This window comes from Microtus oregoni, unplaced genomic scaffold (assembly GCF_018167655.1).
Source record: "Microtus oregoni isolate MIOR12 unplaced genomic scaffold, Mior012 000036F_ref0000092, whole genome shotgun sequence".
Classification (NCBI taxonomy): domain Eukaryota; kingdom Metazoa; phylum Chordata; class Mammalia; order Rodentia; family Cricetidae; genus Microtus; species Microtus oregoni.
The window spans coordinates 22,088,992-22,104,041 of NW_024543095.1; the positions used below are offsets into that span (position 1 = coordinate 22,088,992).

General features: G+C 38.4%; 1 protein-coding gene across 2 annotated transcripts in view; it reads right to left on the bottom strand.

Annotated features, from left to right (window-relative positions):
- Nucleotides 1-14,733, bottom strand: part of LOC121433022 (UDP-glucuronosyltransferase 3A2-like) — a 31,120-nt gene extending 16,387 nt beyond the window's left edge. For both annotated transcript variants that reach the window (XM_041631254.1, XM_041631253.1), the window contains exons 1-3: nt 14,520-14,733; nt 13,963-14,061; nt 5,465-5,579 (exon numbers count right to left, since the gene is read on the bottom strand). In XM_041631254.1, coding sequence (XP_041487188.1) covers nt 5,465-5,579; nt 13,963-14,061; nt 14,520-14,613 — 308 coding nt within the window. In that variant the 5' untranslated portion in view covers nt 14,614-14,733. The remainder of the gene's footprint in view (nt 1-5,464; nt 5,580-13,962; nt 14,062-14,519) is intronic.
- Between the last annotated feature and the right edge of the window lie 317 nt (nt 14,734-15,050).

Here is a 15,050-nt window from a genome sequence, read left to right on the forward strand (position 1 = left end):
TATTGATGAATCTTTTACATCAATGCTTACCAGATAAGTGAGCTGGTAAGATGCACAAGTGTGTGATATCTTTCTATGTAGTGATATTTTGTTTGTGTTTTAAAATTGAAGATTTCCTGAAGATCAGAGTGCAGAACTAAGCCACTAGAGGCCAGGCAGTGGTGTCAAACACCTTTAATCCTGGTATTTGGGAGTCACACATCTTTAATCTCAGCATTAGAAAGGTGGAGACAGGAGTGATATGACTGGGAAGAGAGGAATATAAGGCAGGAGGACACAAGCTGGAAGCAGTCTGAGGTTTGGTGGAGACAGATGGAGTCTGAAGATACAATCTGAAAACAGGATTTCTTCTTCAATCTGAACATTAGTAGTGGTAAAAGAACTCTAGTGTCTGGCTGCCCTGTTTTATGAACCCTCCAGATTCTCCCCCTAATATCTGACTCAGGGTTTTATTTATTAAGACCAATTAGAATTTGTGCTCCAATCATACATCAAAAGATCCACAAGATGAGAGCCCAGTGGCACACTCCTATCTTTGCTCATTCTCGACTCAACTTCAAGTCACAACAACTGAGGTTTGCCTTCAAGTGTTCCTCTGTCAGAGAGATGTTGTTCAATGTGGCTGTAGGGAGGTGGTATCTTTAAGAGAACAACTTAGTATGAGATTATTAGAGGCCCTTTCCTTTAGATGTTTGAAATGATCTGCAGTGGACTTTGAGTTAACTCCTATGGGAGATGCAAACCTGTTCTTTCCCTTCTCTTGACTCTTCCAATCACACATACTTTAGTCATTATGACACCATCTATCATGGTGTCTTCAATCAAGCTGACTGCTGTTAGCCCCATAATCTTGAACTTCCACAATTGTGACTTAAATATGCTTCTTTTCATTATATATTCACCCAAATTCTGTTAATCTGTTATAATAATAGAAATAGATTTATGCAAATCATAATCCTCTACATTTATCATCTACAATCCATCTTAAAATATATATTTAGGTAATAATTTCTAAATAGCTATAGTATGTGCAGGTTTGGTTTCTTGACAACAGAATGGTGATCCCTGTGAGGAAAATCAATCGCAAAAATTATCAAGAAGATGCTGGTCTCGGCAACTTGACTGTATTCTACCTGTAATTTGAGCTACTCCTCAAAAGTACAAACTTAGAAGGAGACACAATATACATGTTTTAAATGTGTATAAATATCTACCCTCATAGACTAAGGTGCAATTTGACTTCTTTCAAATATATGACAAATGATATATGGTCTTTAAGTTACTGTGAGTGAGAAAGTTTTCCAAAAAGAATCTTGATGCTGTTAGCACAACCGTGACTATTAAGTAGAATTTTCAAGGACAGAGATGGGAGTGAGACCAATGGACTTAACTAAGGGACACATGTGAACTTGTCATCCATGTAGAAGACAAAGGAGGTTCTGAGCATCACAGTCAAGGGCTAAAAGCCTGAGGTTCATGTATATCACCTGGACATTAAGAAAATTATGAGGTTACCTGTGGCGATTAGCTGTTATGCCAATAATAACCAGCCTACAATCCATAGAACTGCAGAGTTTAGGTGTAGAGTAAGGGAAATGTAGGAACAAGGAGATATTATTAAGAAAGGAAAATGTAGGGAGTTGTGGGTGGAAGTGAGAGTCTGGAATGATAGGATGAAGTATGGAGTAGAGAAAGTGATGAGAGAGGGAATGCAGGCAGACACATTTAAAATTAATAGCAATTGAGGGGTAGTATAAAAACTTAAAACAATAGACATTTCATAAAATATACACATATATGAAGGTGTTCTCAGTAAAACTGACAAATAATAGAGGAGACAGAGCCCTAATTATCCATCTCCTGGCAGCAAATGAGCTTCCAGTACCATAATTCGGTCAAATATAATTGAATTGTTGGCCAAATGGAATACCCCAAACAACCCAGGTAGTTGCTAAAACTATAGATTGTTCTTCACAAACTGGCAGCAAGATACTATTGCTGAAGACAATACCTACACAGATCATTGATCATGGCGAAATTGATCTGCTGCCTTTAGAGAGCCTAGCATCTAGTATCCTTGGTATAAGCACATTCTCTGAACACAAAGGAAAAATATAAATGCCAAGCCAACCACAAAACCACTGGTCTACAATGTTGTCCTCCTTGCAAGATGTGCTAGGGCAATATAGATGCAAACTTTTGGGAACAACCAACCAAAAATTAATTTGATTTAAGGCCCATTCCATGAGATGAAATCTATGCCTAATACTGCTTGGATAATCAAGAACCTGGGATTACATAACTCAAGCACCTAGGAAATCAACAAATACTATAAGGTTAAAAATCAAAACAAAAAAAAGTGTATCAAGAAAATGACTTCTAAAGATATTTTGATAAGCTAGTAGATCTGTAACTTGCTCATTCACCACCAGAGAATTTTCCTCCTGCAGCAGATGGGAGCAAATATAAAGACCCACAGCCAGGCACAATGTAGAGTAAGAGACCTTGGAATACTCAAACCTAAATGGAATGTCTCCATCAAATCTCTCGCTTTGGAGATTAATGAATTGGTAGGAAGAGCAGGCTGAAAGAATGAAAGAGCCAAAAGAATGGAGAACACTGAGAATACAAGGCACTATGAAGCAACATGAGCAAAGCTCATAAGATTTCCAGCACACTCTGAGGTCGCACACACACACACACACACACACACACACGCTTCCAAGTTTCCGAAGGCTGCTCATTCATTCCCCGACCGCCCTGACTCAAAATAATCACACAAAAATCTGTATTCGTTGCAATATTGTTTGGCCAATAGCTTAAGTGTATTTCTGGCTAACTCTTACATCTTAAATTAACCCATTTCTATAATCTGTGCATGACCACAAGGTCGTGGCCTACTGGCACAGTTTAAATGGGCTCCAGCAGAGGCATCTGTCTCTGGCAGCAGCTAAATAGATTCTCGCTGACTCTGCCTACTTTCTCCCAGCATTCAGTTTAGTTATCCCATCTAGCTACATTTTACCCTATCACAGTCCAAAGAAGATTCTTATTTATTAACCAATGAAAGCAACAGATATACAGAAGGACTTCCCACCCCATTTCACCCTTTCTGTCTAAATTAAAAGGAAGATTTTAACATTAACATAGTAAAATTACATATAACAAAAACGGTATCAAGCAAGAATTATAGTTACAATATTTATATCTACTTTATATTTTATCATAACTAAGGAAAACTATTACTATCTATTCTTAAAGTCCATCAAAGACTCCAGAAGGACATAATATTACCTAAGTAAACAGGAAGTGCATTGTAAGCAACTTCCAAACTCTAGAATTGACAGAGACATCTCATGGCCTGGACAGTCACTGAACATTCTTCTGTAATATTGGGGCTTCCATTCTTCATCCTACAAGCCCATAATATCTGGCAGACATTTCCATGATCAAGAAATTTCAAAGACAGTTCTGCCTATATTAGCAATTTGTCAGTCACCTTTTTCTGTGTCCTGCTGCGTGTCTGGAAGATACTTTCATGAAGTAGGAACCATGAAGGAGTGTCTCAGCTTTGGGCAAGGTCAGCAGTCATTTTTCAGTGGGTCCTGCATGTCTAGTTCATACAGTATAACATCAAGTAGTTCAGACAAGAGCAGTTTCTTTCCCAAATGACTGAACAACTACATAAGGAGCCTCTTTGATGCCCATCAACCTCTTGGAGTAGATTGATGCTGCCAGGAGCAAATGTGTTTCACTGTCATGAAAAGTCCTAAGTTCTCAAAACATCTTGAATATCATATTCTGTAGGTCTTTGAAAGTTCTGAAGAATATCTATCCATCTGAAATATATCTTTGTATATCTAGAAAACATAACTAACATGGCTACAAGATTGACTATTAGAGATGACTATCTATTAACCTGTATTTTTTAATTATAGAATACATTTTTCAATGAGCTGCACAAACACAATACTTTAATCAAGAGAAGAAATATACATATAACAAAATTGACCTTAAATTTTTATCAATAAACCAAGATCCATACCAAGGCAAAGTATCCATCTCTATATCAGATCCCCCATTAAACGTAAACAAACACTTATAAACAATATTTGGGAATTTGGACCTAGTTCTCTCCAAACTGCTTCCTGATTTTTGTTGGGCAAAGTAATTTTGGGGAGTGTTCATGGCGACTTTTCAGCAGATCTTGGTCCACCAAACCACATTAGTCTGGAAGGAATTCACAGGTTCTCATCCTCTGTTGAAACAAAAGAAGAACCTCTTTTCCAAAGCAACAAATTCTTATTCCCAAATTTTGAAGTCAAGATACTTTTAAAACATATATGATGGTTTAGCTTAGCAGCCTGTAGAATCAAATATTTCTCTGTAGTCAAAAAAATTCAAAGAAAACACAATAATATTTAAAATCCAAACTCTCTGTGTATATTCCATCTTTACGTGGCTTACCTTTCTTACTCTATTACTTTTTCTACAAGTTTAATATGACTGTCTGTGCTCTTAAAAGGCTTTTTTTCTTTTTCTTTATTTTTTCTTCTCTTTCTCTCAAACCTACATACATATATCCAACACTGCGACTTACTTAGATGTCGTTTATCTGAATCTGTCTTTATTGCATATCTGTAATTACTTTATGACCATGAGCACTTTTTTATGCTAAGCAGGCATGACTAGAATCAACACCACAGTTCTGCCTGTTGGCACTACCCAGTCCAACATGGTGGAGGCATGTTGGTAACCTCTGTGAGCCATGCTCCCAGTCCCATTTTTAGGCACACAGTAGGTCTATGTTGCCATTAAGCAAGTTGTAACACTCTATTCACAACCACATTTAAATGTTCTGTAGCCAGAAATCTCTAAAGAGTAAGAGCCATTTGTGCAGGTGAACGAGGAAGCCACTGTTTATTAAAGAAGCCACACAGCTTTTACTGCACCTCACTTGCAAGCAGAGCCTATCTGGGGAAAAAAATGCTGTTACCAGGAAATTGTGCTTGCCTCCTGTTTTTGTGCATATAGAAACCTTTTTTTAAAAGCTTTCTTATACTTTATGTGGAAATTCTTGCCCAATACTGCTGTGCCAATTTGTTGCCAGAGGCTGCTTATTTGTTCCCTGACTGCCTTGGTTCAAAATAACCATACAGAAATATGTATTAATTGTAATATTGTTTGGTCAATATCTTAATCGTATTTCTGGCTAACTCTTATATCTTAAATTAACCCATTTCTACTAATCTGGGCATCAGCACAAGGTCATGGCCTACTGACACAGTTTCAGCAGCTGTCAGTCATCTACCAGGCATCACTCAAAAACAATCCATCCCGACACTGAATAAATCATCCAATCATTGCTTCCCTTAAACTCACTCAAAGTATCATACGACTATGATATACTCATGCATAGGACTTAATCAGCAATACTTTGGTTCCAAGAAATAAAGTAAATTACCTTTCATTAAATAATTCTTCCACAAGGAGATATAATCTATTATGAAATTCTTTTTCCTGATCTTCAGGTGGACGCCAAGTTATAACCTCATATGATAATTTCTCCTTTTCAAAATCTAAGAAAACATCAATTGAATGATATTTAAATATATCACAATATACCACACATTATTACAGTGATAAAATAATTAACACAGCTTCACATTTTTGTGGAAATTTAGTTTTGATTTTCAGTGGTTTGTTCTTCTTTGAATCTATTCAATTCTGTAATATAATAACATTTATTGATACTTTACAATAATTCAAGAATTTTTTGTTGTTTTTGCTTTTTTTCTTTCTGTTTTTATAGACAGGGTTTTCTGTATCTTTGGAGCCTGTCTTGTAACTCACTCTGTAGACAAGGCTGACCTCAAACTCAGAGATCTGCATGTCTCTGCTTCCTGAGTGCTGGGGTTAAAGGTGTACAGCACCAGCACTCTGGTCAGAAAAAAAAAAGAATAGAACTTTATACAGTCTTCTGTAATGAAAATTTCCCTGCAACAGATTTCATTTAAAGAAACAGCTGCTATTTTTCACTTTACCTGTGACAAAGCATGAGGGAAAATAGTCTGAAATGATTTACTGACTTTGTCATCACAGTGAGTTAGGGTTTGCAGTAAACTACAAGTCAGTTTAATTGTAGAGTCCCTGGTTTTCACAAAAAATAAAAATAAAATGAAATGAAATATGCAATGTGTTGATTTATTTGTCTGGTTTTTGTTGTTGTTTATTTCTTGTTTGGTGCTTGTTTGTTTGTTTGTTTGTTTGTGGCAAAGTCATATTTAGTGACTCCAATTGGCTTTCAACCCAAAATCTTGTTTCTTTAGGCTTACTAGCACTTAGATTATAAATATGTGCCAGTACAAAGATGCAGCACGAATTCTAATTGGTCTTAATAATAATAACCCAAAGTGAGTTATTAGGAGCTGAAAGCAGAAGGGTCAGAAAAGCAGAGCGGCAGCCACTGGAGCTCTTACCACTATCAAAGCTCAGACGAAAGGGCGATCCTGTCCCTACGAATCCTCTGACTGCATCTCAGTCTGCATCTGCCTCTAGGAATCCTCACACTGCCTGAATTCCTCTCTTCTCCAGCCTTATATTCCACCCTCTGCTCAACCATATCACTCCTGTTTCCACCTCCCTAGAGCTGGGAATAAAGATATGTGAACTCTCTTTCTCTTTTAGACAAATTCAAGCTCATGTAGCCCAAAGTGGACTTGAAATCACAAAGATCCATCTGGCTCTGTCTCCCAAGTGCTGGATTAAAGGTGTGTGCCACCATTGCCTGGGCTCTACGGCTAATTAGTTGCTTAGCTCTGCACTTGATCTTCAGGCAAGCGCTATTTGTTTTAGCGTAAACAAAATATCACCACACAAAGAGATTTTGCAGTTTGATTAGATTCAAAGGTTCTACCTCTAGTCAAAAAAAGAAAAAAAATGAAAGGTAGGAAGGAAGGATGGATGGAAAAAAGGAAGGAAGAGAGGGAGGGAGGGAGGGAGGGAGGGAGGGAGGGAGGGAGGAAGGGAGGAAGGAAGGAAGGAAGGAAGGACCAAGGAAAGTGAGGGAAGGAGAGAAGGAGGGAGTGAGGAAGGAAGGAAGTATCCACCATGCTTTCACTAGCCACCTAAGAACTCATGTGTAAAGAATAATCTGATTCCACTTTTGAAGTTTGATTCCTGAAATTTCAAGCTATATCTCTCATTTTACCAGAAATAAAAAGTTTAACCCATCCTCTCATATTATTGATGAGAATTTCAAATCAAGAGACCTAGGCCAAAAACAGAATTCTCACATGAACCTAACAGGAGAGTTTCAATAATGAGTATTTGATGAGAGACTACAGGATTAGAACTTTCTTTACTTTGTTCTTGCATCATGTGACACAGACCAACCCTACATTGGATCTCAGACAAGGTCATGATTATAGATTGCAGGACAAACTATGACTGATTCTCTTCGGTAGAAGAGAGTATGTGTGTAGGGCAGTGGTGCACACAGTAAAGTGTTGGGATGGATGCACCGTACAAAATATATATATCCAGATGAATAGATCTAACTGAATGCTTATGACCACACAACACTGATAGCAGTCACAGAGGATCTTGGAAAATGCCCTTTCTGTCCTTACTGATTCCATTTCGCAGCTAACAATTGCTATAAAAGGTGTTGCATGAAGAAGTAGCCACAGCATCACTGAAACACAATCAATGGTTCACTTCAAACTTGATTTTAGACTAGGACCTTTCAAAATTGCCATTCTCTTTGATGATACTGGTTAGGTCTCTCTGGAAGAAGTAGTTAATATGAGAAGCTTAGAAAGACAAACATCATCACCAAGGGAAGTCAAGCAACAGTCAAAAGAAGGAATTGAGTGTGGATCAAGTGTTGTACAAGAACATACACAAAGATTTTTAGAGAAAACTGCAAAGGACTCATATTACATTTTGTGTATCTAAATTAGCATTAATATCAGGGGAATTTAACTGGTGGAAAATGTTATCACATGCATTAAACCATATTAAAGTAAAAGTTTTCAATATCAGAATATGTCACTACATTTAATTTGCACCATCTCTGCCTTTCAATGTCACCAAATGTAAAACAGGAGGGAAAAAATGAGTGACTGATCTACAATGAAACTAATTATTCATGATGCTACATCTAAACTACTTTCCTGCCACATCCCGTGATGGGCTTGGCTGTGCATTTAGCAAATTCGAAAGTTCTTAGCACTTAGTCAGTTGACAAAAAAAGTAGTGCTATGGATCCTTTCTAACAGGGGATATTTAACAATGCTGCCCAAAATTGAAGGATGCTGGGCCTTCATTGAATACAACCTATTAGAAAAGATGTTTAAAGCAGAGATGGCTAGCTTACCCACCCTATCTCTATTTTAAAAACACAGTTTGAACTATTGTTAAATCTCTAAAGAATTGGGTTAATTAGCATTTTAAAGTCTAGTTTCCTGAGTTCTCTATATATTTTGGAGATCAGACCTTTGTCTGTTGCGGGGTTGGTGAAGATCTTCTCCCAGTCAGTAGGTTGCCTTTTTGTCTTGGTGACAGTGTCCTTTGCTTTACAGAAGCTTCTCAGTTTTAGTAGGTCCCATTTATTCAATGTTGCCCTTAATGTCTGTGCTGTTGGGGTTACACATAGGAAGTGATCTCCTGTGCCCATTTGTTGTAGGGTACTTCCCAGTTAAAAAATGGGGCACTGAACTGAACAGAGAATTCTCAGCAGAGGAAGTTCAAATGGCCAAAAGACACTTAAGGTCATGCTCAACCTCCTTAGCGATCAGGGAAATGCAAATCAAAACAACTTTGAGATATCATCTTACACCTGTCAGAATGGCTAAAATAAAAAACTCCAATGATAGCCTTTGCTGGAGAGGCTGTGGAGGAAGGGGTACCCTCATCCATTGCTGGTGGGAATGCAATCTTGTGCAACCACTTTGGAAATCAGTGTTTTGGTTTCTCAGGAAATTCGGCATCAACCTACCCCTGGACCCAGCAATACCACTCCTGGGAATATACCCAAGAGATGCCCTATCATATGACAAGAGCATTCGTTCAACTATGTTCATAGCAGTATTGTTTGTAATAGCCAGAACCTGGAAACAACCTAGATGCCCTTCAATGGAAGAATGGATGAAGAAAGTGTGGAATATCTACACATTAGAGTACTACGCTGCGGTAAAAAACAATGACTTCTTGAATTTTACATGCAAATGGATAGAAATAGAAAACACTATCCTGAGTGAGGTAACCCAGACCCAAAAAGATGAATATGGGATGTACTCACTCATAATTGGTTTCTAGCCATAAATAAGGGTCACGGTGTCTACAATTGGTGATCCTAAAGAAGCTAAGAAAGAAGGTGAACCAAAGGAAAAACATATAGTTATCCTCTTGGCTATGGGAAGTAGACAAAATTGCCGGGGAGAAAATTGGGATCTTGGGGGTGGGGTGGGATGGGGGTAAGGGGAGATGGGGAGAGAAAAGGGAGAAGGGGAGGATGTGGGGAACTTGGGGAAAAAGGAGGATTTGGATAAAGGAAGGTTGGATAGGGGAACACGGAAGCACAATTCTTAGTTAAGGGAGCCACCTTAGGGTTGGCATGAGACTTGAACCTAGAGTGGCTCCCAGGTGCCCAAGGCGATGTCCCCAGTTAGTTCCTTGGGCAGCTGAGGATAGGGAACCGGAAATGATCCTATCCTATAGCAATACTGACAAATATCTTGCATATCATCATAGAACCTTCATCTGGTGATGGATGGAGATAGAGACAGTGACCCACACTGGAGCACTAGACTGAGCTCCCAAGGTCCCAATGAGGAGCAGAAGGAGGGAGAACATGAGCAAAGAAGTCGGGACCACGAGGGGTGCACCCACCCACTGAGACAGTGGGGCTGATCTATTGGGAGCTCACCAAGGCCAGCTGGACTGTGACTGAAAAAGCATGGGATTAACTGGACTCTCTGAACATGGCGAACAATGAGGGCTGATGAGAAGCCAAGGACAATGGCATGGGGTTTTGATCCTACTTAATGTGCTGGCTTTGTGAGAGCCTAGCCAGTTTGGATGTTCACCTTCCTAGATATAGACGGAGGGGGGAGGGCCTAGGACTTACCACAGGACAGGGAACCCTGACTGCTCTTTGGACTGGAGAGGGAGGGGGAGAGGAGTGGGGGGAGGGGGAGAAAGGTGGGAGGAGGGGGAGAAGGGAGGGAGGAGGGGAAGGGAAATGGGAGGCTGGGAGGAGGTGGAAACTTGTTTTTCTTTCTCCTTTTCTCAATAAAAAAACAATAAAAAAATCTATAAAGAAAAGATACCTAGTGGACTGTTACTGCATCATAATAATAAGGGCATGGTGTAGTCCATGCTATAAGAGCACATTTGTTGTTCATTCTGCCTAATGAATATGCATGTGCCTTTTAGAAGATTGTCAATACATACACACTTTACCACTGTATGTGTAGTGGGGCCTGGTAGGATGTAGCTGATGAATGAGATGGAGTAGTCTCATGCAATAGCCAATTCAGACATCAGACAATTTATACTCTGAGGGTTAAAAAGAGTCACCTGAGGAAAGTGGACATGGACAAAGTGCACATGGCAAACCATGTTTTATCATAGAGGTTTATAAACAGAGGCCAAGTGGCTGGAGCTATGGTTCAGCAGTCATGTGCCATATTCATAAGCACTCGGAATTCTTATGCAATCATGTCCTGACACTAGTGTTTCTGTTGTTGCTGTTGTTTTTCCAATTTTATCTTAAACCAAGATGTCATCCAAACTGGTGGTGGAGAAGGAATACAAAACTCGGTTGCTTGGGGCTTGAGAACCTTTCCCCTACTTCTATTATGTGTACAAAAAGTAGGGATAATGAAGGAAAACAAACCATCTAAGAGAAGATTCACATAATCAAAGGTACACGACTAAATTTCAAACAGATGTCTTTACCTTTGTTCTTGTTCTCTATAAAATAAAAAACCCACTAAGGATATGAGGACAAAAAATCAGAAAAGGTGTATTTTGCTCTAACTCTGCAAATACCATCTCTCTGAATAAAAGCACACTGTAGAGATACCGTGAACATGTATCAGACAGGATAGGCACATATGATTCTTTTCAACCAATGGCAGCCCTGCTCTGAGACGATTAAATCATTTTATTGGTAGAGAATCTAAAGGCTGCAGAGAGACTGAAAACTCAGAAAGCTCAAAAACAGAAAAACTCCCAAGTGGCCACCAAGGAATTTTACATGAAAATTATTCCTTTCCAGGATCCAACATTCTCTGTTACCTTCACATAGAGAGGTATTCTGTGCTGTCCTTTTGGGTCCCCTGGTTAAGGGTTATATTATCTGGCTTCTGGTTTACAAGTGCTTTTCTGTTCTGTTGTTGTTGGTTTTCTTTTCAGAATGACGCCTGTAGGGCCTCTGGTTTAAGATACCATTCTGTTCTGTTCTATCCAGTTTGTTTCAGAGCTCAGAATATTGTGACAGGTGACACAGCCTCCAATTTTTATAGTACCTTGAGGTGTGACCCAACAAATTGGTTCAGCTATATCTATGATTACATGAAAAACAAAATTATGCTGTGTTCTTGTCAAAAAGTTTGGCCTCTTTTCCACTGAGTATCTTTCAAAGGATCTAGAAAATAAGAAAATTTTGTTCTTGTGTTAATGCACTTCCCTTCCATGCTTTCCCCCATTTTAAAGAAATGGATACAACAGAATAATGGGTGACTTTTGAAGACATTGTACAGATTCAGATAGGTGGAACAGGACTGAAAATCTAGGGCAATGTACTCCAGGTTAATATATACATATTCCTATCCATATCTGCAGATGGCAATATTTCCTACACTACCACAACTCAGAATTCTAGGAATCAATGACTAGAAATAGGAGATAAATAATTCACTAGTTACTTTAGGGATATTCTAGCAAGGTTTCCATCCCTGACCTTGGAATGTTTGTAGACACTAGAAAGAGGCAACGGATGACTGGGAAGAGGAATCTGATGCCACTGGTAAGAGAAGGATGCATGAAAAAGGAAAATATAGAAAAATAGTGAGAACAACAATGTTTAAGTGGCAAAGATGACAGAAGGTTATCAAAAAGTTGGGGGAGGGACTAGCCAAAACTAAGGATTTTACAGAAACCATATGGAAATTTGCTAATCTAAAAGCTAACATTAAAATTCTACTGGGAAATAGCAAAAAAAAAAGACTAACCTATTATTACATCAGAAATGTCAAGTGTTCATGGACAGAAAAAGGATCTCTGAGTTCGGAGTGGTGACTCATGTTTATAATTCAAGAAGTTGAGAAACTAAGATAAGAGAGCAATCATGTGAGTTTGACAACAACCATGACTACATGAGAGAGTTCTACAACAGCCTGGGCCTGATTCAGAAAAAAATCAGAAAAAGAAAAAGAAAAGAAAGAACACAAGAAGAGCAAATAGGAGGACATGGTGGCAGGGGAGAGAAGAGAGAGGGGAAATAAAAGAAATCTGAAATCAGCAACACTTGAATCTACAAAGAAAAGATATGAGTTCCACTGCTATGGAGAAATTTTGCATATCTTTTGTGCATACTTTGCTAAAGGAGGAGATAGTCTGTACCTTTGAGCAATAGATCAATGGTTGTGGGACTAAGAAAACAGGGTGAGCATGAATTGCAGTTATGAAACCAGAATATTAAGGACAATTAAATCTGTAAAAATATATCTGGTTAAAGAGCTGAAGTTTCCTGGGCTCTGTGCCCTAAGCTCTCAGCAGTGACTGATGATGGTCTTCAGTTTGAGTATGATTCTCTGTATACAATAAATTAAGAGTTTTTGGGGAGCCACTGATTCTTCAAGAATCTGAGGTCTTCTCAATCACAGATTCTAAAATTTAAGCATAAATATAAAGTTCACTGAAAAATAATTCTTAAATTGTAGGTCTCATTAAAAAATACATAGAGGCTTGTGTGGCATCGAGTGTAGCAATTCTTAGATAATTAAAGCCCTCAGTATGGCAGAGCATGTCTGTTCAACACTACAATCAGACACATTTGACATAAGAATTTCTCAAATGATCAATAATAATGTGTAGTGTTGACTGGGAGTGACACTCAAGTAATTTAATCTATTTTGTTGTCATAATAAAATATTTGATATTAGTTAACTTATATTTGTAATATTTTACTGAGATGATTTTGCAGTTAAAAGTGTGCATTTGTGAGGGCCCATGTTCAGTTCCCTACAACCACATCCATCAGGCAGCTCACAACTGCCTCTTAACTCTAGGTCCAGGTGACCTAACCACTTCTTTTGACCTCATTGGACTCTTGGACATTTATGCATCAATACATACAATCACACACAGATATACAAAATAAAAATGAAAAATACTTTAACTCATGGATCTAAAGATTGACCATCCAGGATTGCATGGAGCTGTGTGAATAGCCTTTGCTGGGTGCCATTTCACTGCATCTTAATACAGAAGGTGATGTGTGTAATGAGTGGTAGATACAAGAACCACATGACAAAAGAGAAGAAAGAGACCAGAGAAGGAAAGGATCTTTCTTTTAAAAAAAACACCTACCCGACTGAGAAATAATCCACACCTGGAAGGACAATGTAATTTCTTTCCAAGTGTAAACCTTTATAGGCCAATCAGCTTTTACTAGGCCTAATTCTTAGAGCTCAATAATGTTTAATACCCTTGGTTCTTGCACATTAAAATTTGGGGGACATACTGCAATCATTGTCAACTTATACCATGAAGTAACATACAGAAATATGTCATAGGAGGCAAAGAAACCATAGTCTAATGAGATATATAAAACTTATACATGCACACACACACCATGATTTTTCTTGAAATAAGACCAAATACACAAATTTTATCAAAAGCTAGTGTTTACTGCTTAAATTGATTTAATATAATTGATTTTAAAAGTACCTTGGAAGGGAACATTTTCGTGAAGCAGGTTGGTCACATTATAGCCATGGTCTTGAAGAATTTGTGACACCTGGTTCATCACTCTATAATGGCTTCCACCTAGAAATAAAACATAAGTTCATTTTTGTGGAGAAAAATGAAAAAAATCTGATTACCATAAATAACTGACATGAAGAAATCCAAAAGTAAGTGTAAAGACACAAAAAGTGTCAAAACTCCATAGAGAGAAACCAGCTCTTCCATGTTCTCAATTACATTGTAGGTAATATCCAGGGTGAGAATCCAGAGCTCTGGCCAATAATAATCTTCCACCAAAGAGCACTATTGCTGTTTCTACATTGGATGCTATTTCAATGTAATATTTACCCCCACCCTTAGTACAATCCCTACTAAGCACCACATTGCACACTCCGTATGACTTCCCTCAGATTTTTCTCTCGGCCTAGCTATAAAATCTCGTGTATAGATGATCCAGTACGTGCTGTTTTTATGAGACATGTACTCCCCTCCCAAGTATCCTGGTCTTACAAGACTCTACATTCACAGAAGGCACTCACCCATTGTAGCTATAGTCAGGATTTTTGCAGCCTCCAAGAAAAGAACGTCAGTGAGAAATAAGCTCACTAGAAGCCAACTCCGATGCTGAGCCATCTGTAGAACTCACAGAACGCAGGTATAGGATCCACTCCTTGAGAATGTGCACCAGTAAGGATCCCTGGGAGCCTCTGTCACAGTGTCCTCTTGATCTTTACCTTGTCTCTGCAGGTCACTTTCCACTGGAGATTCTGTTTCACCTTTCATAAACAGAGTTGATAGATCAAAAGATAGTTAATATTTAACTTGTCCTTTAGCCACAGTATCCTCTTTATTGCTTCAATATAACTCTCTAAACTGTGACTGAAAGGACCTTGAGAAATCCTTTCAATGACAGCATCTTGAAGTGACATGTACCTTGACCATTTTATAGGCCCATTCACTAACTTACAAGACTCTGTCTGCCTCCACTGTCATTTCTTTACTTGGATCCTATTGCCATATCTGTTATCTTTTAAGCCAGGTTCCAGTTCTAAAATCTCCAATAATGGCAA